The 27899-nt window shown below is 38.5% G+C and overlaps 1 protein-coding gene across 2 annotated transcripts; it reads left to right on the forward strand.

The window, feature by feature from the left end:
- The first annotated feature begins 239 nt into the window (after positions 1 to 239).
- On the forward strand, positions 240 to 27352 carry LOC120775892. Of its 2 annotated transcripts, XM_040106282.1 has the most exons (9): positions 240 to 280; positions 3279 to 4440; positions 7777 to 7952; positions 13458 to 13547; positions 22523 to 22663; positions 23746 to 23963; positions 24404 to 24717; positions 24854 to 25659; positions 25796 to 26895. In XM_040106282.1, exons 2-9 carry the CDS (start codon positions 3476 to 3478, stop codon positions 26893 to 26895), a joined length of 3810 nt encoding a protein of 1269 aa, XP_039962216.1. In that variant the 5' UTR covers positions 240 to 280; positions 3279 to 3475. The 2 variants fall into 2 exon arrangements, with proteins under 2 accessions (XP_039962216.1, XP_039962217.1); XM_040106283.1 differs by lacking the exon at positions 240 to 280 and having other exon boundaries at positions 3476 to 4440; positions 25796 to 27352.
- Positions 27353 to 27899: the final 547 nt, after the last annotated feature.

The raw sequence follows: 27899 nt of genomic DNA on the forward strand, positions 1-27899 counted from the left end.
GTCAATTTCAGTTATCTTATAAAAGCAAATAGCTGAAAAAAGTGGCGCAGTGTTTGTCAAACAAAATTGCTCTAACGACCATGTTGTATGCGACTTGCTCCAAGCATTGTGGCACATCAAACTTGCAACATGTTGCAAGTTGTTAAATCCTTTTCACAGCTTCCGCTGCTAACAAACAAACCCTTTCATCACTTTGTGAACAGTCAGTCGACGACATTGGAACGCAGCGCACGTGAACCCGGAAAGCTTAGTCGCGTCATAGTGCCGTGCTGCCACATCGGTGAGTGTCTGTTTTTTGAGTGAACCGTAAGTGTAACGGCACCTACAACTATATATGAGCCTGTATGTTGCTGAGCACGCATACACGTGCAACGCGTTGTAGCAGGCAGCCGTGTGTGAAAAATGAAAAATGAGCGCGTAGCGGAAACCGGAAACGGGAAGCGGAAAACAGCTGAGTTTCACTAAGCGATGCGTCGCGACACAGTTGCTGTGCTATTCTACTATATTCGGCGCTGAATTCGAGTGTTTAAAAATATTATAAATGAGAATAAAAAAAGCAACAACAAAAACAAATATTTAATATCCGTTAGGGTGTGTGCTAACCAATTACGGAAATTATCCCATTAAACTACATAATAATAAGTTCATAATGTTTTGTAAATGAGTTCGCAGGCGTAAACGGCGCTGTAAATTCCCAAATAAATAATGAAAACGCGTCAAATGCATTTATATTAAACGCATAATTAATCCCCCTTGGTGACTTTGCTGTCACCCTCAGTGCATGTGGCAGCAATGGGCTGCGGCATTCCCCTAATGAGTTGCCTGCAACCGGAACGCCAAGCAGCCCATTGACTTGCAACCAAGGATCGTTCACATTCATTAATGAATTACTAGCTCCATCCATTTACTTCCATCTAATTACCGTTAGGAATGCAGCACACGTGTTTGATTGCATTCTCGATTGCAAACGCACTTAATTGCTCGTGAATGCGAAAGTGGATATCGTGCTCTTGACCGTACACTCACCACTCACTCAGCATTTGCTGCATAAACATGCTTGGTGCTTCCTCTGCTTTTATATAAATTGTTGGAAGACTTGCAGCAGCAGGCAAAACTAATTATTAAATTGTCGGAGAGAGCTTAATTAACTAGAATTACAGTTATAGCACGAGCGCTTATTTAAATATTTGCTGCCAATTTCTCATACAAATCTCACTTGAGAAATGCTTTCAGCAGACTAGTAACCCCAACCGCTGTGTTTTCGGTTTTAGTAAATTAGAACATAAACTTTTAATTTGTGAAAGCTAAAAAGTTTAATAAAAAATATAAATACGATTTCACCAAAATTTACTGATTTTTAATTAATTTGATTTTCGAAAATAGGAAAAAAATGTTGTAATGTGGAAATGGACGAAATTGATTGATGACTATGCCTGTCTAATATGTAAAGATTAACGCTTGAAGCGTGAAAATGCCGATGTTGGGGATAATATTGAGGGGCTCCATATGGATCAGTTCAAGAATTGAGCTCAGCACGTGAACATTTTTAAATAAAATTTCATACCACACAATTTGGTTATCTAATTAATATAAAAATCGTACGTAAACTATATTTATTTTCTCTTGTACATACAATTTTTTAATGTTTTTCTTTAAACAAGTGAACCTCTAACTTTGAAGAAGAGAATATCCTCATACAAAATACCCTCTACAAAAATGGTCGTCTTGGTTTTTCCATACAAACAAGCATTTAAAGGTTACACGCAGTTAAAGTAGTGCATCAAGTGCACTGAGTATTCATACAAGCTCTAAAAGTATTTGTTGCTCATACGTCACGGTGTACTTTCGACCATTTTCTTTAAACTTGTGCAAAACGCATTCTTAGCACCCACATGCCAAATATAAAATAATTTAATACGAGTTTGTACCAAAAATTAAACTGATTAGCTTTTTCCCTAAATAGCTTTGTAGTAACCGTCTAGATCGGATATTTATAACTGTACATAACTACTATACAAGCTGAGCGATCAGAATCAAAAAGTCTTTGTATGGAAAACTTTTTTATTTGAAAATGCATCTTCACGAAATTCGACATGACACATTATCTCAAGCAACGCTATATTCTCCGAATAAATTGTTAAGATTGGGCCACTATAGGGTATAGCTGCCATACAAACTGGGCGTTCAGAACCTAAAAGGCTTTGTATGGAAAACTTTTTTATTTGAAAATACATCTTCACAAAATTCATTATTACACATTATCTAAAGTAACGCCCTATTCTCCGAATAAATTGTTAAGATCGGATCACTGCAGCATATGGCTGCCATACAAACTGGGCGTTCAAAAGCAAAAAGTCTTTGCATGAAAAACTTTTTTATTTGAAAAAGCATCTTCACGAAATTCGGCATGACATATTAACTAAAGCAACGCTATATTCTCAGAATAAATTGTTATGATTGGGCCACTATAGGGTATAGCTGCCATACAAACTGAGCAATCAGAACCAAAAAGTCTTTGCATGAAAAACTTTTTTATTTGAAACGGCATCTTCACGAAATTCGGCATGACATACTAACTAAAGCAACGCTATATTCTCAGAATAAATTGTTAAGATTGGGCCACTATAGGGTATAGCTGCCATACAAACTGAGCAATCAGAACCAAAAAGTCTTTGTATGGAAAACTTTTTTATTTCAGCAGATATCTGCGCTAAATTTGGCATGATATATTATTAAAAATATCGTTATATTCTGCGAATAAATTGTTTAGATCGGACCATTGTGGGATGTAGCTGCCATACAAACTGAACGATTAGAATCAAGTTTTTGGAAGAAAACCGCTTTTATTTTACAAGATATCTACCCGAAATTTGGCAAGAATTATTATACAAAGTGACGCTTTACTCTCCGAATTAAATGTTAAGATCGCACCATTATAGCATATAGCTGCCATACATAATTGCCGATCAAAGTAAATATATAGACCTTTTATACATTTTAGAACATAAAAAATGCGTCTGTGGAATGAAGGCTTAAATGCAAATTTTTTTCAAAATTTTATACGAAAAAATTAAAAATAAAAATTTTATGGAAAAATTTTTAATTAAATTCTCTTGAAGAATTTAATTATTTTTGTATAAATAGTGTTTCACAAAAAATATTATCAATAACACTTTTCTTTGGCACTTACACAGTTAAAAACATGCATTGCAGCAACAAATATTTCCTTGAATTGCTTGTAAACGAGATCAAATGCCAATTTGTTGTTTGTCTTTTAGTGAAACTCCAATAATTTCGCTTAAACGCAACGAAAAAGTGTTTTGCGCGTGTGTGTTGCATACTTTACGGCGCGGCTATAAAATTCATTGACTACAAACCCTCGCGTGCATTTAACACACGGCACACAAATTTTTATGCGTATGTGTGTATGTGTGCTTAGCGAGGTGTCGTTGTGTACGAAAAGTGTGGAATTATTATGCGCGAACACAACACCGTGCCGAATGTCTTTCGCGTTGCATGCTCGCAAAATGTGAATACAAAGCCGCAAATTCATAAAAATGTTGATGATGCGAAAAGGCAACAACAACCACAGCAACAGCAGCCAGCAGAACAATCCGGGCAACAGCAAAAGCCGAAAATATTAGTTCATACCTCAACTTTGACAAATGCAACTACGTCGGCAACAACAAAGGCAAACAACATCCGTACCAACGGCGCAGTTGGCGAATTAACAAGCAAACAACAACAACAAACACTGTCCAACGACAACAACACGACTAGTGGAGGCATAAGTAACGGCACGAATACACACACCGACAGCACACAAAACACAATGCAACCGTGCAACATTACAAATTCCGCCATGTTGCACAATCATTCGTTGCAGCCGCATAAACTCACCGCAACGGCGTCAATTGAACGAGCGAATTTCGGCGGCAGCGTCACGCAGACTGGGCGCAGAGAGCAGTTCCAACAGCAACTACAACAACAGAAGTCGCAACAATCGCTTTATGGCACGCTGCCGCGCTCCATGCCAGCCGCCGCACTGCAGCGCAACAGCAGCGCCGGCAACAACAAAAACAATCGGGATTTGAACGGCATTACCGCATCCGGTGTCATTAACACGATTTCGGGCAGCCTGCCTTCGGCGACGGCGCTGGCAGCAGCAGACCGCAAAGGCAGCCGGAGCAACTCGTCGCTAACAAGCGATTTGAATGGCGGTTTCGCCAGCGCCAACGCCACGCACTCGAAATCGAATAAATTAAATGGCATTCAACCGCAGCAAATGCATAAGTCTCGAGAATTTCTCGTAACGAGGCCGGGCGGCCGGATGAGTCACTACCAACAACAACGCATGCGACAATGCGGCAATAACAATGGCCTGCAACAACGCTACGGCAACGGTGGCTATTTGTGGATACTGACACCTGTTGCGGCGAGGTGAGTACACACACATTTTGTGGTTGTTGTTATTTTCGGAGCGACATGCATATTTTATACGCGCCACACACTTACTTGATGTTGTGTAATAATTGCTTTTATAGAAATTAAAGGCTAACAACAATAGACCAAGCTTAGTATTATTTTATAATATTCTTTACACATATACATTGTTACAAAAGAGCAGCGGGAGTTTTTTTCCTATTTCAATATAACTTATCATAAGAAATATCGAAACAGAACGCTTTCTTCAAAAACTCAAATCATCAACATCCCTCCATTACAGAGCCTAACTCAAAAGATAATCACTCCCCTTGACGTCACATCATAATTCATAACAGGTTGATAGGAAGGTGCCTCTAACATAACCACACCTTTTACAAACGTCTTTGCCACATTTTCATGGTTATAACGGGGGATCCAAGTGGAGGTACATTTTTCAATAGCTTTTTTTAACAGATCATGCGTGAGTTGTGTCAAGTTGTCATGTTATTTTTGTTCAGTATTGTTTGGCATTTCATCAAGGAAAGACTTATACCTGACCAACGCTTACAAATCGTTAACCTTTCTTACGATTCCCGTTCTGTAAAGAAAGTTTTTCTGTGTCAACATAATCCAACTACTGAGCGTAATATTCGCAACAACATCACTCATCTTGAGACCCATCATTCATTATTGGATAATATTCTACCAAATAGACCAAGTCCAGCACGCAGTGAAGAAAATATAGAGCCTACCCGAGGGTGTACACGAAGACAGTGGAGAGTCGATCGCTGCAACTCGGACTGACGTATGAAACGACTTGACGCATTTAACGCCGAGATCTGAAATTGAAAGCGTACAAAATAAAGATTGTGCAAGAACTGAAGCCGCTCGACCTTCTCAAGCGACATTCGGGACCTGAAGAAATTCGAGGGCTGACATTTCATAGAAAAAAAAACAACAGTTTGATATGGTTTGTGAGCCGGTGGAAGTATCGGTCTATATTTTTTCAAAAATGATGCCGGTGAGAACGTACCCGTCAATGGCGACCGTTATGATGCTCGAAATTGAAGCTACTGATCTTGGCGACATTTGGTTTCAACAAAACAACGCCACTACTAAGACATCGAATCAATCAATGGATTTATTGAGAGAACCGGTTGGTCACCAAGACCCAGTGATACTACACCGTTAGACCTTTTTTCTGTGAGGACATGTAAAGTCTAAAGTGTATGCGGACAGTGCCGCTGCGATTCAGGACTTGAAGCAAAAGATCACGCGTGTCAATCGCCAGTTACCAGTGGAATTGCTCAAATGAGTTATCGAAAACCAAACCATCGCCAACATTTGGAAGAGATAATCTTCCAAAAATAAATGGCGAACAATGTTCTTTCGAATGTGAATAAACATTCCCTATTAAATTCTAATTCTCTTCGATTTTATTTCAAAAATTAGGGAACTTCGAAATGAGTCAGCCTTTTGAAAATACAGATATCAGCCACCGTTCAAAAAACGAATGATGTGGATTTTTAATTATGGCAAATTCATTGACAGTCTCGTCATACCATTGAAGCCCGTTGTCATTTTTAGTTTTATACAATTTCTAGTAAAACTTCTAATGCCAAGTTGGCATACTGCTGAAAGTAAAACTGGTGCAAAATTTATGGGTATTTCTAAAGCGAGCGGAAACACGACTATACAAGCTAAATTTGTACATACAATTTTAGCTGGTTCGTCATTGAGTTGGACACACTGATTACCGCCTCTTAGTAGATAATAATAATCACTTAATAAGAAGATACGTTGACGATTGGACAAACAATCAATAGTTGATCGAGCAACATTTACTAGATTTCAAAACGAACATTATGGCAATAAATGATTCTACAAAACTTTCAGACTAATTTTGGAGAAGGTTTATCCATAATTTCGAAGACCAAAGGTCCTTTTTCCATTGTGATATGCTCGTACTACTTATATTTATTAATTGTTTACAAATGAAATATTGATGTTTCAGACAGCCACTTAATTTAGTCAATTAGCAAATTTTCTACAATAATACGTGACGATAAATATGAAGTCTATTATATCTTGCAATTAATGAAATAATGAATTTAACCCATTAAATTAGTATGCCACATATTAATTGCCGTTGATAAAAATGTGAAATTAATTAACAGTTTGATTATTGCAATTTAATAAAGCGATTTTAAGTTTACCCACCCATTTTCTGCAGTTCAAAGCAGCGCTCAAATAAAGCTCACTTCAAACTATCATGTACAAGTCACACACACAAGTTTATTAGGAAGCTCACACAATATAAAAAAGTGTGTTAAATCTCGATGAACTCTTCTAGCGCAGATAATTAATTAATGCCATGAAATGTGCGGAGAGTTTACACTAAAGAGCTCAGATAATGCGGTGTCAAATGAAAGCAACAAAAATCAAATTAATTACAAACAGTTATAACGGATCTCCGCAGTCATCCGCGCTGCCCCAGTTGCAGAATAACATAATCGCATACCTTAAAAAAAGCAAAAAAAAAGTCATAAATAAAAAATATTGCTGGTTTTTGCTTTCGTTGCCGCAGGCAAAAGCTCACTTGGCGCACTTGCATTTTTTAAGCGATGAAAAAGGCTAAAGCGAGCAGAATTATGACTTTGTGCTAAAAGGCGCTCAGCAGCTTACACGCGCCACATATGTACATTGATAAGTGCACATATGCATTTACCGTTACTTACGTGCCGTGTGTACATATGTAAATTGTAGAAGTAGCCGCTTTTTATTCGGCAGCGTGTTGGGAGCGAGCAAGATTATTTTAAACTAAAAACACACTCGCAGCTTAATTAGTTGAGATTTGGTTAGTAAAAAAGCGAGAGCAGAAGAATGAAGGAGTTGGCGGAGAATGCAAAAATGAGAGATGTGGGTGATGACCATCACTTTTTTTCGGAACTTGCTCTTTGTGTAGACTCTAGGTATTTCAGTTATTAAGTGCTTGAGCAGTTTTTGGGTTAAATTCTATGAAGAAGCATCTGTAGTAATATGTTTGCTGTGACTTACAACCATTGTTAGCCTTTTAAGATATAAAGGCATGCATAAAGGCGGCCATTAGGTGAATGCAATATTTTTACGCCTCAAGTTGTGTCAGTAAAATTTGCTAGGCAAAAAGTAATAAACTTCTTTAAAGCTGGAAATATGGGTCTAACATTTCAGAATGTAAGGGTTAAGCATGATTCTAAGAGTGCTCAAAGGTGCAAAATATTCTTTATATTCTTTATATTCCGATTTCGTTCTTATCAAATAATATCTAATTCATTACTATAGACACTGATATTTTTTTCTCTTCTCCTCCAGCATTTCAGTTGCCATTGTGATGGCGGCAATTGCTGGCCCACAGTGGCTTTTCACCGAAGAAAAACTGCCAAATGCCAACTACAATGGCACCGCCAATTTTAATATGATGGACGATGGCGCCTACATAACGAAATACACTAAATCCAGTCTGTGGATTTTATGTACCGCCTTGCAAGGTAAGTGCTGGCGCAGGAGTCATATACAAATTATTAAATTATTATATAATATATTGCACAATTTTTGAACAAACATCTTATATTAAGATTTAAAAAATGGATATTGGTCTGAAGGTTTATGGCAATATTTTTTGAATTAATTGTACCCTTCAAATATTTAATACTGACTGCTTCAAAAGAATTCAGCCAAACTACAAATAATATGCATGAGCAAGAGCGAGCTTTATATTGACAACACAATCAAAAATAACGGTCTTAGCGTATATAGTAGCTTGGTACTATAAAATCTATATCTTGATATTAATATACACACAAAGTCTTCAGACTATCAATCAAAGCTGCAAGTGCTTGTAACCACCATAGTTATTGCGAACTCCATTAGAGAACTCCATTTATTGCGAAATCGAAATCGAAATCGAATGGAAATTCTATGAGGCAATGACGCATTATGAATCAAATTAAATCTGCTCGCTTTACAATAAATCAAGAAGACGCATTCAAACTGAATGAATGTGCGGCACTTAAAACTACTTTCTGCATTCATACAATTTACCATAAAGATAGAGATGAAAGATTGCCAAGTTGCTGCAACTCGATTTTCTTGGTTGGCCATAATTTGCGCATCCGCCAAAGTTGCCCGTCAACAATCAGCGCAGCCAGCAGCAGCCTCGCCAATATGCGGAAGCTACACGAGTGAGTTATCTGCCATTGCTGGCGTACGGCGGTTGGTGGCTGGCCACTGGCAGAGATCGCAAATTGTTGACAACTTAGTGAATGGTGAGTGCCAACCGAAGTGAGCAGAGTTACCGTTGTTCAAACTGAAGATTTTACTTTTACCAAATGCAAAGGTAGTAATTTACTAAAATATTTTAACGACAGAATTAACCAAAAGTTTTTCCTTTTTGATGGCTCGCTACTCATTTCCGTGAAAAATACTGCCTTCCAGTGGGGTTTCTCTCACCATTTGGAGTAAAAGTGGATTACAGTGTTTATTTTTCTGGGTGTATGGCAACTCTATCACAGCAAACTTTGCTTCCTAAAGAAAAATGTATGTTAACTTACCACAGAACTTGGTTAACCGCTAGAAAATTGTTTCCCCTTCCGCAATTGTAACTCGATTTCCAATAAATGGAGAGAAATATTATATTTTTATAAAATGCACGGATGCTAATTGTATGAATTGAGAAAGGAATTGGAAGAGAATTGAACTAAGAAAAAAAAAAGAGAGGTAGAAAAGAGCAAACTTTACTGTTCGATGGGTAAAAGTCATAAAAATTTCCGATTTTCCTGATAATACTGGAGATCAAAATCCATGAACAAAACTCAACACTCAGCATGGAAGCAACTCTCACACCTCTCTGTTTCATCATGCACCAAGAGTAGTTCTCATAAACAATAATCAGAGCCGGCCCGTCTATATAGGCAAGTTAGGCAATCGCCTAGGGAGGAATTTTGGGGGATCCCACCCCGCTCGTGTTGTGGTCGATCGCAAAATTGCGAGGTAGGCTGTCTGTTTTCTCTGCACTGCGACACGACAGTCCTCATCATACCAGCTGTTCTTTCAACCTTTACGAAAACCTTAAAACGCCGTCCCAAAAATCACTTATACCGAGTTCCTGATGAGTGTTCTCAGAGATCAGTAATGCAATTTGAGTAGGAACCCGTTTGGCTGTAGATTGCGATAGTAGCTTCTCGGCGTCGTACCTGCCTTGTGTTTGTTGAAGGGCGTGCCCTGTGCTGAACAGAGGCGGGCGCGCATCTTTGCTACAACAAGATAGTGGTCCGAGTCGATGTTAGGTTCTCGAAGCGTACGGACGTCATGGACACTAGAAACATGTCGTTCACCTATCACAAATTGATCGATCTGGCTTCAAACTTTTTAATGCGGAGACATGAGATTACATGAATAATTTTCAAAAAAAAAATCTATTAAATTATGATGTTAGGGAAAAAATACTTAGAAGGGTCGGAGAAATTGCTTTTTGCCTTGTACGACAAATTGTCTCAGGCCGGCCCTGACAATAATTAGCAAGCATTTTTATAAATATATGTACATTTCACTCCCACATAAGAACAAAACGCTAACCACAAAAGCAAAACCAATAACGGTGGCTATTAACCTCACAATCGCATATTCATGCGTGTGTATTTGTGAGCATGCCTTCCGCCTAAGTGGTTTTATTACACTTCATATTAATTATTTTTTTTTTTCTTTGTATGCAGTTCGCCGTTTTCGTGGTTTCCCTTTCATAATTACACACTTAATTGCATTTTTGATAAGCTGTCTCATTGTTCTCGCATTCATTGTTGTTGTGCATCGGATCAATTTCAATGCTGCAATCGCTCTCCGTAACAGCAACCGTTACTCATGCGCCGCAAAGTAATTAAAAAGCGCGAGACATTCGGTCTTGTCATTTTTCTTACGGTTGGTGGTTTTTGAAGTTTATTAAATTGTTGCGTAGTTTCAGCTCTGGACATATAGATATAGAGTATATCTAGTATGCATATGTACATAGAAACTGCACGACGTTAAAATAATGGTAAAGTATGGGAATCAACTCAGTTAAATTTGTCGTTGACTTAAGTTATGCGACTACTTAACTTTAAATTGTCAAATTTTGAGAACATAAAAGACAACTTTGTTTCAAATTCTTAAAACTTCAATTAAAAATCGTTCATATGACTTCTTGTTGTGAAAGTCCATAATATTTGTCTTTTATTTCGCATTTTACATTCAAAATGGGCTCATTTATTTTATGGCGGGTTTTTAAGAACGAAACGTTTAATGAATATCGCTCTATGACTCTTTAACTAATGGAAAGCTTTAGAGAGTAACGAATCGAACACACTGTTAAGCAGACTGACAACATTGTTTGCACAAAGTAATTCCTTTATTTCTGGAAATAGTTATAAAATGTAATAATTTTCAAGTATTTAATTTTTTCCACTCTTTGCCTTTGTGTTTCCAATTCGAGATTAATTAGTCACACTGTGCTAAAACTGATCCAGGTAGCATTGAAGTAAGAAGTTGCACTACTCTGATGAGATATCTGCAAACCGCTTGTTTCGAAATAAACTCAGTAATTTTGTGTTTATAGTACTTCCATATGAAAAATGTCTGACATGAGACTAACGCTCAAAGCTGGCGAAGACAGAATATTTAAAGCAAGACTCTCGGAATTGAGTATGTGACAACCTCCGGAGAGTTATAGATGTTATCGACGGTCGTACAAAAAAAATATATAGAAAATAGTATAATAACTTTTCTCGAAAAGTATATTGATAGGATTTAGGCAGACGAAAAGGAAAATATCTCTCAAAGAGCTGCACCGATCGACTTAACTGTTTTACACGACCGTTTTAGACATATTTTACGCATAATGATTGAAAAGACAAGATCTTCAATTTTCCAGCCAGTCTGAAGTGAAGTTTTTTCACAAAACACGAACGTCCGATTGCGCAAGTAAGACTTTAGCAGAAAATAATAAGGTGGGTTATTCCTTTAATTTGAATAATAGGACTAGCTGTCAGACTTTGTCAGATGTTTGCGGACGTCAAGGAATAAAGCCGAACAGTATTTATTATTTTCCATAGCATCAGTTATAAAGTGTTGAACCCTATTACTTGTTCAATTGAGCCATGAAATTTTCTGTAGCCAAACTGATGATTTGGAATAAGCTGTTTGTCTTCTTCTTTCGAAAATATTCGAGATAGTTACCAGTAGACTAATTGGTCGATAAGAATTAAGCAGATGATCAAGTTTCACGAGTTTAAGAATTAAAATGACCTCAGCACATTTTCATTGCGATGGGAAATGATAAAGTCTGAGCGAACGATAATCATGCTGGTAACTTTTTATTTGTCAATGCTTTGATCTCCTCCTGCTCTTCTACAGTATCTATTTCAACAATCATAAATTTCATTTGACATGTGATCGTTCGTGCTGGCGTGCCTTAAGGTAGGGTATTCGTGCCTGTGCTCTACATTCTTTATACAACTTTCAGTGATCAACTCTGACTCCACAATGACAACAACCTATGCTGATGATACTACACTGCTAGCATCAGTTGGCAACCCTAATACTGCTTGCAGAAAACTGTAGATGCAATTGAATGCTCTAGAATCGTGGCTCACCAAATTGAACCTTGAGATCAACACTGAAAAATCCGTACAATTAGTATAGGGTATATACCCTCTAACACAAAAATTGCCTTCAAATGGCTTTATATGGTCAGTTATTACCAACAAACACATAGGCAAAGTATTTGGGGATTACAGAACGCTAATATTAAAGTTGGCGCAGAAGAATAAGCTGCAAATCTATGTGGTAATACTTAGGCCGATCTGGACGTGTGACATTCAAATCTGGGGCATAGTAACGAATACAAATTTAAGAGTAATTCAAGCTTTTAAAAATAAAGCTCTACATACCATAGTGGGGACTCCTTTCTATGTGAGGAACGATATCCTCCACTGGGATCTAAAGTTATTTACTATAAAGGAAACAATCGAAGAATTTAGTAGACGTTACTTCTTCCCTTAGGAGCGTCATTGAAAATTAAAAAAAAATATATAATTTTCCGAAAGCTGCCATTTTGTAAAAGAAAACGACTAGTTCCACGATCTTTACGTATATTTATTTATTTTCATAACAAATTCTTTTGGTTTTTATTTTTAAAATTATTTTAAGTAAAAAAATCTTCCTCACCGCCTGAGACCTTTTTCGGACATTCTCTTGGAAGGAAGCTACGTTAGCGAAAGTATCCAAAAGATTCACCAAAAGGAATAGCCGATTATTAAGTTACATTAAATTCTATAAGAGTACCTTATTTTTATTTATTTATTAAATAAAATGTCGCTTCGCATAAAACACGTTTTTTGTGCCTTGAAAAGGATATACCGCTTAAATAAACATGATTTAACTTAAATGTAGATTTCTGATCAGCTTGACACAATAAGATTGGAAATAAGTAGCTAATTACAAAAAAATCGAGGTCTTTACTAAAATATCTAAATTTACTTAAGTCGACTTAAGCATCTTTCGCATATGACTATAAATAATTTTATTGCGATTCAACCATCATTTGTTTGAGACCTTGTTGCAACACTATTTTTGCACAAAAATTTTTAAATATTATGTAATCTCGTGAATAAATAAAACTGTAAAATCAATTTCTAAAAAATTGAATTTATTTCCAACTCTTAAATGCATTCTTTCACTTTCGTTTCATGCTAACAACAACTAAATATAACGATGGAAAAATAACGGAATGTGTGTGTGTACAACCACCAACTAACGGTTCAAATAAATAAATGGAAACCATTTAACTGTGCTTGCGCCATTCGACTAACAATGCAATAATAATGAAATAATGACATGAACCACATCGACAACAATGTTAACCACTCGCCGCACAATGCAACAACAACACGCCAACAACAACCAATGCAATGCTGGAAAACAAATGTTGAAACCATGAACAAAAATCGCACACAATAAATTAGGAGTGGACACATACAACTGCATAAAAATCGACTACTTCCCCAAGGAGGGTTACCAGCCTGATCCGCACGATTCCACGCCCGCGATTCCATGTAAGTGGATGCCATTTCGCACAACAGCAACTCTTTCGCATCTTTTGTTTTTATTTTGCTTGTAAATATATACATATGTTCTATATGTGTATGTTTTTGTAGATGTATGGGTATGCTTGTTGTAAGTAGACACACACATACACGCATATGCTTCTTTGAAACAAAAAAGAAATAATGAAATTACTTCATTTGTCGTTGAAGGTAGTTGGTTTTGTTGTTCTTTGTTTTTATATGTCCTTTTCCTGACACACATTATCCTTGCATTGCAGCGTACACATGTCGCATGTGTGCGCGACATGCGTGTCCTTGCCACTTGAGCAAGGCTGTTAAAGAGTGCTCATGTCCTACAGTTGCTAACAAATGCGTTGGATTTTATTTGATATATTTTCAGTGCGGCTTACGGCCCTTAAGCATTTTTGCATCAATTTTTAATTTGTAAAACATTTATATACAATTTTAAGCCAATTATTTTTACTTTCTGCTTAACAGCAACTTATTGCTATGCATAAAGCATTAATATTGGGTAGTCGAAAAAGTCTTTTCGTATTTCGAGTCATCAAAGATCTGTGTGGTCTGCCGTTGTCCTGATGGAAGGTAAAGCCCTTTCTGTTGATCAGTTCTGGCCATTGTTTTTCGATTGCTTGCTTCAATCTCATCAGTTGTTGACAGTAAAATGTAGAACCAATAATTCGATCAGGCTGGAGCAGCTTAGTGGATGATTCCTTTCCAATCCCACTCAGCATAACCTTTCGAGGCATCAATCCTGGCTTTGCGACCACTTGTTGAACTTCACCACGCTTGGACCATGATCTTTTATCGCACATTTTTGCCTTTTTTGATCCACTTTTCGTTTCCTGTTACCATTCGCTTCAGAAATGGTTCGATCGAGATGCATTTCTCACATCGAAATTTCCAGAACGGAACGAAGCGAACCACTGTTGTGCTACACGAACTGATACAGCATCGTCTCCGTAAACTTCACAAATTTCATTGGTGGCGTGCGCGGCATTCTTCCCTTTTTTAAACAAAAACAAAAAAATATAGCGAATTTCTTCAATATTTTCACTCATTTTTGAACAACTGTCACTTTTTTCAACTTCCCCGAATTGTATTTTTTCGGTTAAATGAAGCTTAAAATATCACCTTTCCAACACTATATGGTATGACACAATGTAATTATTAGCACTACTGTTCCGCGACTGTAACGACATCTATTGACAAAATACGAAAATACTTTTTCGACTACCCAATATTAGAGTAACTTTTATCAGCTTTTTGTATCGTGACTTCCAAAAAAACTTTGAAACTTTAAATATTTACAATTCAAACTTGCAGCACACATACTCATTTTCCTACACAAAAATAGCTTCACAGACAAATAAGAGACACACTCCACACACTCCACACACTCACTCCACAGCGCGTGCCAAGTTTGATATTCAACACTAACCACAAAGGAGCTCACAAAGTCCTTTACACACACACACACATGCACACTACAACACTTTTTCTTCACTTTTCCATCTTTCGCACGTGAGCATACGAACACACGCGCACACATGCAGCCAACCCTACTTACCTGCTCACACATGGCCACATGCATGTGTATGAAAATATGAGCGCCTGCTGGCATATTAGTTGGTCATCGCTCTATTTCGGGGTTACTCGGGCGTATGAGAAACAGTGCCACGGGGTAATGCACTGCCAGACAGTTGATTGTCATTTCCAATCAATACCCAACCTAAACGACGATTTTATATTGAATTTTTTAGCTTCACAGCAGAGCATATAAAAATCATAGTAATTAGAGCGGAAGTGTCAATACTCTTCATCGTGCACACAGGCGTATACACAACACGAGCACTAAACTCACACACTCTCGAACACGCTCACACTCATTCAGGCAAGTGGAGTGCACAAAGTGAATGGCGCTCGTGTAAGTAGCTGTTAGTGGTTTCCCCGCGTTGAGCTCCCCTTTGTGGCCGCACGTGAAGTGTGTGTTCATTCACACCCGCTCACGCGCACACACACACACATCTCACTCGCATTGAGGGGCGTTCACTTGTCGATGAGCGCTGCGAGGTGTTTGAGGCGCATCCAGGCACGTGTGTATTGTAAAGTCTTCGGTGCGCCGCTGACCATTTTCATTCATTTCAGTTAATTTAATTTAGCAAAGCAGCGGAATAAAAAGGTCTGTAATGGCATTCAAAACGGTGCTCTGCATAAGCGCATCATTGTAGCAGTACTTGTATTAGAAGTTATAAATATCTATATACTTATATGCTCATGGATATTTACACATCAGCGGGGAAAAGCTCTTAGAACTTTTTGCGGAAGTTCGACGTAATTACTTCAATTAAAATAACACAAATACATATGCACATTCAGTGAAAATTGTGAAAATGTTTTGAAATGGCTTAATCTAATAGAAATTCCACTCAAATTGTGTGTGTGTGATATGATTCACAAAAAATTTGTTAACAGTGAACAATGCATTGAAATAAATCTGATATTTAAATTACGAAAAGCAAACCACATAACCTCACTTTAAACTGCAAGTGTCTATGAGTTGAATGAGCATCATATGAGTTATCAAATGCTTTACTTTTATACTTGGTCAACTCATATATACAGGTACGCAGAAAAATCAACGTCAACTGAAAACGAATGAATAATATTTCATTGTTTTGGCTTTCTTAAGTTACTCAATGGCTACAAATTTTAGAACAATTTATTCGAAATAAAGGCAAATGGAAGGCCTTCCAACACGGCTGGAGACAATCTGACTGCCCCCGATCGCGAGACACACCTAAAAATTAGAAAAATTGTCTCGCTTCAACGACTCTTCATTTGAGTGGCTATTCGGACTTCTTCATGGTCTTCTCCTGATGTTATACCTTCACTGCCATTCAGCAGGCTGGAGAAATGTTCCCTCCATAATTTCAGTTTGCTCTGGGCATCAGTCACCAGATCACCGTTGGGGGTTCTACAAGAGTATGCTCCGGTCTTGAAACCTTCTGTTAGTCGCCGCATTTTTTCGTAGAATTTTCGAGCATTACCCCTGTCGGCCAGCTTATCAAGCTCTTCGTACTCACGCATTTCGGTCTCTATATTTTTTGTCTGCAAATGCGTCTCGCTTCCCTCTTCAACTCTCGATATACATATATACCTTATATGTTGTGGTCGACTGTGATGTAAGCAGTCTATTTTCTCTCCGCAGCGACACGGGACTCCTTATCGTACCAGCTTTTCTTTTGTACTTTCCGAAAATCAATGGTCTCGTTTGCAGCTGTACGTAAGGAGGTTGAAATGCCGTCCCACAGTTCTCTTATACCGAGTTACTGATGAGTGCTCTCAGAGAGCAAAAGTGCAAGTCGAGTAGAAAACCGTTCGGCTGTTAGTTTTGATTGCAGCTTCTCGACGACCAACCTTCCTTGTGTTTGTTGACGTGCATTTTTTGCTATACAGAGGCGGGTGCGTATGTTGTCTGCAACAAAATAGTAGTCCGAGTTAATATTAGGACCTCTGGGCGGATGCACTTTTAAAACACTGGAGACGTGTTTTCTGTCTATCACAACGTGATTGATCTGGTTGGTGACTTTTCGCCAGGAAGCTTTATGCATATTTATATGGTGGAATCTAGTACTACAGATAACCATATTTCGAACCCCGGTGAAGTCGATCAGCCTCAACCCATTTGGGGATGTTTCCTCATAGAGGCTGAATTTCACGACCGTTCTGCCAAAGATACCTTCCTTGTCCATCCTGGTGTTAAAATCGACAATCACGATTTTGACATCAAATCAGCGATATATGGAAAAACTTTGCTTTAATGTGGATTGTGGCTAGACGTTCATCCGCCGGATTGAATGATGATACTCGGCGACGGAGTTTCTCTCCCACCACGAAACCCACACCAAACTTGCGCTCTTTTATATGGCCACTGTAGTGAATGCCACATTGACATACTTGTCTCAGTCGTTGTCCCGTCTATCGCGCTTCTTGGACGGCGGTGATGTGCCAGCCTTTATTTTCACGAGGACATCAACCACCTGGGCAGCAATTAAGGGACCGGACATTCCAGGTGCATGCCCTCAATTCGTAATCCTTAATGCGTTTGCCATGGTCGCCATCAAAAGGGGGGTCTCTCATCCGAGGCTGTTGATAAGTTTTCATTGGGGGCGTTTTTTACGTGGCTGGTCCCAAACCCAGCGGGATGGTTCGCCTACTCACTTTGGCTCCAACGGATACTTGGTCTAATACTGGAAATCGTTAGCAGAGTATAAATATTGAGGACCCTCAATTGTTTCTTTATACCCTTAACGGGGTATATGAGATTTCAACAAGCTGCTCATATGACGGAACAGTCCATATGGGATCACAATAGCGTACAACTGTCATACAAGCTGAACGATGGGAATCATTACTTTGTGGATGTGAATGGTATTAAGAAGAAAGGGTATTATAACATTGTGACGACTGAAATTAACGTTTTTTTCTTAATTTTTTTTCGTTTTTGCTTTTAAAAACAAAAGATAATAACAAAGAGGAGAAGAAAGCTTTAAGCGCTTAACAAATATTTTGTCTGCTTGTGTTGCTCCCGCATCCTTGACTACTTCGTTCGAACTCGTTGAGTTTACATATAAACATCATATGCATATGTACATACTATGTACCAATGTAGCTACATATATCCATTCTTTTCGAAACGAGTTTCAAGTTTTTGTTCCGTGTCAAATTGTTAATTAGAGCATAAAGCAATTGCAAAAGGGTGTTGCTGTATCCTCTCGAAGAAGACTTGGTGCTGCATTCTTTCATAAATACAAATATAGTATAGGACACATGCCAGTATACACATAAGCACATAAATATGTATATTGGAGTTGGATACATTTCAGGATTTAGCAATACAACCAGGAAAGAAATCACAAAGGGACTTCTCAGCTTCAAATTCCCTTTTCTAAATTCTCTAAAGCAATGTTTAGGCTCTAATAGAGTATTTGCTGCTCGAAAGAAATCAGTTGCAGGACACATCATGTTTTTACTTCATAATTTTTGAAACAAAATATACCTACGTAGTCACACAGATGTATGTATGTATATCATATGTATGTGCTAGTGTGCGAGTAATTAATTCTGGCAATTTACTCATGTCCAAGCGCTTGTGTTGGCCAGACATTTGCCACATTTGCGCTTTAAAATGTTGAACTCAAATCAAAAATTTAAGCAAACAAATATTTGTTATTGGTGTAATTGCATTCAAATAATCAGAGTTATTTTAATTACATTGTAATTAAAATTATGAGTTCAAAGAAAATTAGATCAGACTATTAGCTCGGATTTTTCGCTCTTTTTTCCCACAACCCAGCCGAATATGATAGAAAATTCAAAACTGCCGAACTGTGTAAGAACAAATGTACACACATATTCATGAAGTTAGGCTTGTTTTAGTAATGGCATTAATATTTTAAATCTTGCCCATTTTCAGCTCGCGAATAATAGATGAACGCGCATTTTTGATAATCTCTCCGCTTTTTATAGCTTCGGCGGTGAATGAGAGTTTAAATTATTGAATATTTATGCAAATTAAAAATAAATTGCACTGAAATTTGATAAATGGCAAAATATACAGGAAATTCAGGGCACAATTTACCACTTTTCAATATTATTCAAAAGTGCGAGTTTAAGATGAGAGCGCAACTGCCGCGAAGCCATAGGAGAGAATCATAGGAGAAGCGTATGAACAAGAAAATACTGAGGTTAGATATTTACCAGCTCTTTAAATGAGAGCATCTAACATCCTCTATAGGTTAAAATTTAGAGGCTTACCAAAGTGTGCAAAAAATTAAGCCAAGAATACTTTTCTCTGCAGACTAAAATAATTTTACACAAAACCAAATTTTTCTTAAAAATATTTGAAACATTTCTTAATCGTCAAGATGTCATAACCGTATGAAACAGCTGATCCAACCAAGCTGTGGGCGGCACTGTTTTCGAATAATGTTAACTTAAGGGAAAACCCATGTACCTCAGGTAAAAAACGGCATATGTTTCAACAATTTTTTTTTCTTAAAAAATAAAGAATTTTATTACAATTTTTAATTGTTAGAAAGAAATTCTGAAATTTTTGGAAACAAATATTTTAAACTCGGCCTTGCGGCGCCATTTCCAGTGACCCCTCGGAAAAAGATGCACCCGTGTTGGGAGGATAACTCCTTAAATGATCATCTAAAGGAACAAAATACGTGTTTTAGTTAAAACGTTAACTTAGAACTTGGACGAAGGAAAGACAACTGAAAATTGGATTTTTGACAGAAATTTTTACAAAAAAAAAAATGAAAATTTCAGTGAAAATTTCGCAACATTTTTTTTAATTAATAGTTGTAATAGGAAAAAATCCTTCGCCCAAGTTTTTAAGAATTGTATCTCAAAGACCTGTGTAAAATTTCATGGGGATTCGTTGAGTAGTTCTCGAGAAATTTTGCCAACCGACTTCAAAAACACAGTTCCGAGGAAAATGCGTTTAAAGACGGCGCACTTAACATAGCTAGCCTCGAGCGCACAAGTTCTCAAGGCTGTATCTCCGAAACTATTACTCGGAGCAACTTCAAAATTTAAGATAATATTCTTAAGTTATTGTTGAATTTAATAAGATAATAAAATTTTTGAAACCCCGTAAACCCATGTAACCCTTTATTGGCTTCAATTGATTAAAACCGGCTTCTCCGGAGTGGCCGTTTGGGTTGACTGAATAGCCAGAAGTCACACGGAGCTAAATCAAGTGAATACGATAGTTTTACACGATATTGATTGAAAAAAAGGCGAAAATTTTCAAAAATCAAGAGTTTTCGGCCCATAATTCCGGCCTTTTTTTATACTCTCGCAACAAAGTTAAGTGCGAAGATGGGCAAAATCGGCCCTCTGCCACGCTCACAAAACGGCGAAAATCGAAAACCTATAAAGTGTCATAACTAAGCCATAAATAAAGATATTAAAGTGAAATTTTTGGATCGCATTAGGGAGGGGCATATTTGGACGTAATTTTTTTGGAAAAGTGGGCGTGGCCCGCCCCTACTAAGTTTTTTGTACATATCTCGGAAACTACTATAGCTATGTCAACCAAACTCTATAGAGTCGTTTCCTTCAGGTATCTCCATATACAGTTCAAAAATGGAATAAATTGGATAATAACCACGCCCACCTCCCTTACAAAGGTTATGTTGAAAATCACTATAAGTGCGTTAACCGACTAACAAAAAACGTCAGAAACACTAAATTTTACGAAAAAAATGGCAAAAGGAAGCTGCACCCAGGCTTTTTTTAAAAATTGAAAATGGCGTGGCGTCGCCCACTTATGGTCCCAAAAACCATATCTCAGGAAATACTAATCTAATTAATTTTACAGCAAAATAAAAAAATATGTAAATGACGGATAATGAAATCTCGATTATCACTTTGTCATGCGAGAGTATAAAATGTTCGGTGACACCCGAACTTAGCCCTTCCTTACTTGTTTATGAACAGCTTCGCGCAAACGACTTGTAACACTCAAATAATATTCTTTGTTGACAGTTTGGTCGGTTCGAAGGAGTTCAGAGTGCACCACATCTCTATAATCGAAGTAAACTATCGAATAACCTTGATTTTTGACCTTTCTTTGAGGTGGGTTTTACGGCTTCGGCTCAACTTTTCACGATATTCGACCGATTGATAGTCTGTTTCCGGGTCGTTAGCATAGATCCAAGACTCATCGCCAGTAACAATACGTTTCATAACATCCTGGTAGTTGAAGAACATTATTTCACAGACCTTAACTGAATGCTGCATTTCGAAAAAAATTAGTGATTTTGGAACCAATCGGCATCAGAATTTCGATTCCGCATACAAAATTTAATGGAACTTCTTTGTTGAATAATTTCACCCGCAGTAAAAATCGCCGAATATTATATGTACTTCAGAAAGACAAGCGTATACTAAGCACTAATGATTATTTTAACGTGATATTAGGCACAGATGTCACTGATAGTCATACCAACCTAGAAAACAAATATTTAGACGAATGGGCTTTTATGCGAAATTTAAATTAAAAAGTCTTACTATTTTTCAAAGATTGTTTCTCCAAGCTTAATTTAATAATTTTATCAAATGAATGTCTTATTAAAATCGCACGCAGAGAATAAGATTTAAAAATGTAGATTTTAGGTTAGGTTTTAGGTTTTATAAAAAGTCGCTATAAACTTTTTTGGAAATATATTATGATATCAGGTGAGGTATATACATATTTAGCCTCCACTAAATGACAGACAAAGCATTTTGTACGAGTCGTTTTTTTAATTAATTTTCGTTAAAAATTTTTCTTTGAATATGTAAATTTTGTTCACTAACTTTTGTATTTATTGCTGTTGCAATAGCAATAAATCTTGCAATGTTCATCGGAACAATTGCTTATACATGACCATTTAGCACACTTCTCTAATAATTTAAATAAAGGTATGTGCCTATAAACGTAGAAATAAGAGCAAAAGTAAGCAATCGTTTGAATTCATAAATCCAAAGATTAAATTAACAAAAAACAGTTACATTTGTATGTCAGCGTGTATATAAAAACATATATTTTTTCAGGTAAACCAATAAATTTGATTGGACAAGTAAACAATTACAATTGAAAATAAACTTTAATTTAGAGAACACGCATACAAATGCAAATATAAATGTATGTAAATATATAAGTACATATGTACATATGCATATACATATGTATATGCAGAAGACTTTCCTACATTCTACATTTCTTTCTTTTCTATGTTGCAATTATTCTTCAAATGCCTTATTTGATTGTTAAAGCCCAATAATTGCTTGTTTCTAATGTATGCCAGTGTGTGTGTGTGCATTATCAATAAATCCTTTATTCGAAAATACATAAATCAGAGTTCAATACTTTTTTAAATTTAAGAGGTATTCCTTTAATTCTGCAGACACTGTCACCAAATCGTGTCCATTCTTTTTGGCGTCGGGCGTGTTCCTTCTAATCAGCTTTATCGTCTTCCTAGTGCCAACCTGTTCGCATCAGAATAATTTATATTACTTCAGTGCGGGCATAATGTTCATCGTGTCGGGTGAGTAAAAATGCTTTATACAGATATATAATATGCATATATGTATGTATATATGAATACAAGAAATAATTAAATTTATATATCAACAGAAATAAACGATATAATTTAATGTATGTATATTATCGGAAAAACATTTGTACACATATTGGTGGTCGAAAAAGTCTTTTCGTATTTCTAATCAAACTTCAACTTATTTTTTTTTTTATATTTATAATGAACTTTAATGAACCAAATATGTACCATTTTGGTCGACCACTTTTTGCCATTTTCCGCTGGAGACATTATTCCATCAGTATAAAACTTTTCTGGTTTCTTGGCGAAAAACTGCGACAAGTAATTTTAGCGTTGTTTTGATGGATGAAGAAGCCTTTTCTGTTGATCAGTTCTGGTCGTTTTTTTCGATTGCTAGAGCAGCTCATAGTGGCTGATTCCTTTCCAATCCCACCAAACACTCAGCATTACCTTTCGAGGCGTCAATCCTGGCCTTGCGAAAATTTGATGAGCTTTACCAAGCTTGGACCATGATCTTTCTCGCACATTATTGTCGTATTTGATCCGCTTTTCGTCTCCTATTACCATTCGCTTCAGAAATGGTTCGATTTCATTTCGTTTCAGCAAAGAATCGCAGATGCTAATTCGGTCCATTACATTTTTCACAGACAATCATCGAACTTCTTTTTGTAGCCAGCCTTTTTAAATGGGTCAAAACCGTTTGATGATGAATGTTAAATTCCTTAGCCATGTGATGACTGCTTATGTGATGGTCCTGGTCAAACTTTTCCATAACTTCATCGAAATTTTCAGCGATAGGTCGACAAGAGCGAAGTGCATGTGGTTGAAGAAACATAAAGTCTCATCTTTCCAACACCATATGGCATGGCACAATGTGATTGGTAACACTGGAGATATACGACTGCAATGACATCTATTGACAAAATACGAAAAAGCTTTTTCGACTACCTATTATATTTACTTTATTTGGGGCAAGTAAGAAATATATAATTTTATTCCGTTGAAAAAACTGTTGTCCAAAACCATAACCTTTAAAAATTTGGCTGAATATGGGAAATGATTAATTTTAGGTTTATTAATGCTCATCGGCCTGATTGCCTACATATCCATACTAAAGGCGGAAATCGGTTCGAAGCTGCGTTCGCGCTCCAGCTTGCAGCCACCACTGTTTAAGGTCACCTACGGACAAAGTTTCTTCTTATTCGTGATCGGCTTTATAACCACAGAGTTTGTGGGACTCTTGAACATATTTCTCTACATTAGCTTACAAGAAATCGGATACTACAACGTGAGTATGGTAAATAAGGTTAAAGTTAAACGTAAAGAGCTTAAAGCCACTTTAAACAGCTAGCATTAAGTGCTTCAAGGCTGTAAAAAGCCGAAATGTTCATTAAAACCCCAGCTATTTTCCGCCTTTTACTTGCTCAGCCTCAAAATCGTTTCTGGTAAAATAGCATTTATTAGAATAAATAGCACTTTGCAACTCCATTTTCATTAGAACTCCCCACAAATACAGCACTAACCCCACTCCCTGTCCATTCAAACCTCCCGACAAATACAACACTAATCGAAAGCTCAACCGCAACAAATCCCAATATTGCACTGAAAATGATTTCCATTTGAACAATACCAAGCGCTTCCTCATCCGTTCAATATCCTCAAAGCACACATCTTTATTGGACAATGCCCACACATGCATTTGAACATTTCACACCTCTGCCTTTACAGCATCTGCCTTGTTTCAACATCACCAATCTGCAGGAAAAACTGAAAGAGGGCGAAATCCCACAAAGCCACACCTACAAAAGCTACAAGCATTCTACAGCGTCGGCAGCGGTCGCACCCACTGTGCGCAAACCTCAACAAGGCCCACGGCTAGGCACTAATAGCCATCATCAGGTGCACAATGTGTGTCTGCCGCCGACCACGGCCGAAATGGAATTGAATGGCAAGCAGCTGTTGCAACACACCCACGGTTTTGTGCCCTGTCGCAAGCATCCGAATGCAGCGGAAGCGTTCGTCAATAGTGATTTGGAACGCAGGTGAAATATTTTTGCCCCTTTTGCCCATGTACATGTATTTACTTAGCTTGCTGAACAACTGACTGACTGACTGACTGTTACATTGAGTCACTTTGGCATTTCTGTACAACAACTGTTTTCCCTTTACACATTGCAGGTATTATTTCGAGAAGTCACAGCAGCCAAAGTGCAATTTGCATTCGAAAAACTTTGCCAAATCTCTTAATGAACTCTACACTGACTCGGTTGCGGGTCTGCCACCGCCGCCGCCGTCAGCCGTGAAAATGGGTGGCGTATCGCAGACCTTGCCTCGTATGCCGATGCAGTACACACAATTTGGCGACTTCACGCAAGATTATCCGCTCACCCGCAGCGTCTCGACCACCACAGACATCTACCCCAGTCACAACTCTCTGCACGCCACACCGCACATTGAACGCAGAAACCGACGCAACATGGCGACGAACACACGACCTCTTGACCCAGCAGTGGTGACACTAAGCGAAAGTGAACGCGGCGCTGAAAGCGAAAATGAAAGGAGTCAACGACGGCGTCGTCAATTGGCCGACAGCCAGTCCGACAGCTGCTACGATGATGATGAGCCACAGCGACTGTGTGGTTTGAAGCGGGGCATACGTAAGACTAAAGATGAACTCTTTCAGGAGTTCTGCAAACGTGCTGGCATGCGTCCAAAGCCGAAAAACATTTACTTCATTGCCAGCGAAGAAGATACGGCGGCGACATCTGACGAAGAAGCACAACAACGTCGTCACTACAAAGCCACAAGTCATCTTGGTAATGGACAACATAATGGAGGTGGCGGTGGACGTCGAGATTTTGCCAGAAAGAGTTGCCAAGTAGATGACGAGCGGCAAAATCCGCGGGAAACAGATGAGGATGATGAAGGCGAGGGTGGATTTTCGCAGCTACAAGACGAGGATGAGCACATTTACGTTATTCAAGGTGAGTAATGTAATACACACACAGTCAAATTGCTATAAATTGAATGAGGGCATGACGCATTTAAGAACTTTCTTTTTTAATTTAACTTTCTACACGAATTTTTAAGCAGAGCCTTAATCAATAACATTCTTTGCAGATAATCCTCAGTATGTAACCAACCCAACATATCGCAACCTTCGTCGCTCCTCTATGTTCGTTGAGCCGGCTCATTTGCGTAAAATCAACTCCAATCTTTCATTGGCCGCATTATATCAGCCCGAAAAGACTGCTCAGAAGAGCTCATTTGCTGTAGACCGCAGCGACTCCGCAATGGAAATCTGGCCTCCACCGCCCAGCTTTAGCAGCGGAGAACCCTATTTCGCCGCTGCCAAGAGTGCCTACTATGGTTCGCAAAACCGTCTACACCAGGATTACCAACCCAACGTCCAAATATTTCAGAGTCGCACTTTGCCACGATCCTTTTTGAAAAGCCACACGAACTCGCAGAACAGCCTTGGCTCAGGTTCGCTACACGCAAGCGCTTCAGCACTACACAACAACTATAGCAGCAGCCAGAGTCGCTTAACAAACATGATGTTACAACAGCAACATCAACAACAGCAGCAACAACTACTACAGCAAAATCTTTATCTGTCACAATCACATGCCGCCGGAATCTACAACTCAGCCTTTGCGTTGCACAAATCCAGCGAAGACCTTGCTGCGGCGCGCAACAACAGCAACTATGCCGAACGCCGCCAGCAACGGCCACAGAACAACAGCAACAACAATGATGGAAGACTTCAGCAACCAGCAGTACATTGGCCTGCCGCCATACCGTCCTCACCATCCGGCTACGCACCCAACTATCAGCAAATCCAACAACTGGGCGCGCCACCGACACGTACGCACCATGCAACAGCTCCCCACTTGGCACACGCGCTTTTGACACGCTCCTTCAGCAGTAACACCAGCGGCGGCGCCGACAGTGGCATTGGCAGTGGAGGCGGTAGTGGCAGTGTGGTCAGCGTACCGCCGAAATTTCAGCGCGCCTACGCTTTCGATGAGCAGCGTCGAGCCAGCGCTTTATTGGGCGAAACATTTGACCCCGAGGAACTTGAGCGTGAAAGACGGCGTTCGCATGCCAGTGTTTACAGCGGCATATCCATGATGGCTGGACAAAATGGCAATGGTGGCATCAATAACAACAACAACAACACTGACCACTATGACTTGATTAATGGCACTGCTGTCTGAGAGGGAGTTCACTGGAATACCGCTAGCCGGCAGCAAACTGAAAGGACTTTGTTGGATTGGCTGCCAGCAAAAGCATCAGTTGAATGGTAGTAGCCGCAAGCGGCGCTTTGTCGTATACGGCACAAAGCGGAAATTGATGATTGTCGATTACCAAATGGTTGTTACGTCCGCCCCTCGCTATCACCCCAACAAAACTGACCAAATCGGTCGGCTTAGTGTAATTAAAACTGAAACTTAGGAAAACATTGTTGCACTGCCAGATTAGTATAGGAAGCGCAGTCGCGAAGTACCGACAAACGGTGGCGAAAACATTTGCCATTTGAAATTCGGCTTAGGGGACTGTAGAAAATTTATGGTTAACAAAATTTAGTAACTAAGAAACTGCACTGATTTAAAGGAATGTATTGTAATTTATATGTTGCGCACAAAATTAGAATAAAAGTACATGTGATTACAACCAACGTGTTTATTATATATCCTTAAGAAGTCAAACGCCCGTAGACCTTATATTGGAAAACCCCAGGGCTACGAAGAACGATATGCTCTGTGTTTCTTTCTGTCGATATACGTCAGGTGGCCTATAACCTGCCACTCTCCAAACATCTTCCAAGGTTATGTGGGGGGCGTTTTAGCGGTGACTCAGGACAGACAACAGCCGGTTCTACGTTACCGGACCCGGATTTTATCCCACCAAGGGCTGTATATCGGTAAGTTTTAGTATTAGATTGTCATCACTAAGCAACTTCCGTATCCTCTTGACTCGTGTTGACATTAAGTCCAACCCGGGTCTGGAGGAATTTTTTTGATGCGTCTGCGCCTGAAGCCTGTTGGCTCCACCACGGTTAAGTGTAATACATGCAATGGATGGAGTCATCTTAAAACCAAGTCAGGCCTTAAGACACAAAGGAATTGGACCATGAGTTACGTGGTGCCATGGTGTCAACGTACTACTGCGACCTTAGCCTCTACGGCAGTGCACAATCTGCACCTAGTTCGCATACCGC

This window comes from Bactrocera tryoni, chromosome 4, assembly GCF_016617805.1.
Source record: "Bactrocera tryoni isolate S06 chromosome 4, CSIRO_BtryS06_freeze2, whole genome shotgun sequence".
NCBI classification, from domain to species: Eukaryota; Metazoa; Arthropoda; class Insecta; order Diptera; family Tephritidae; genus Bactrocera; species Bactrocera tryoni.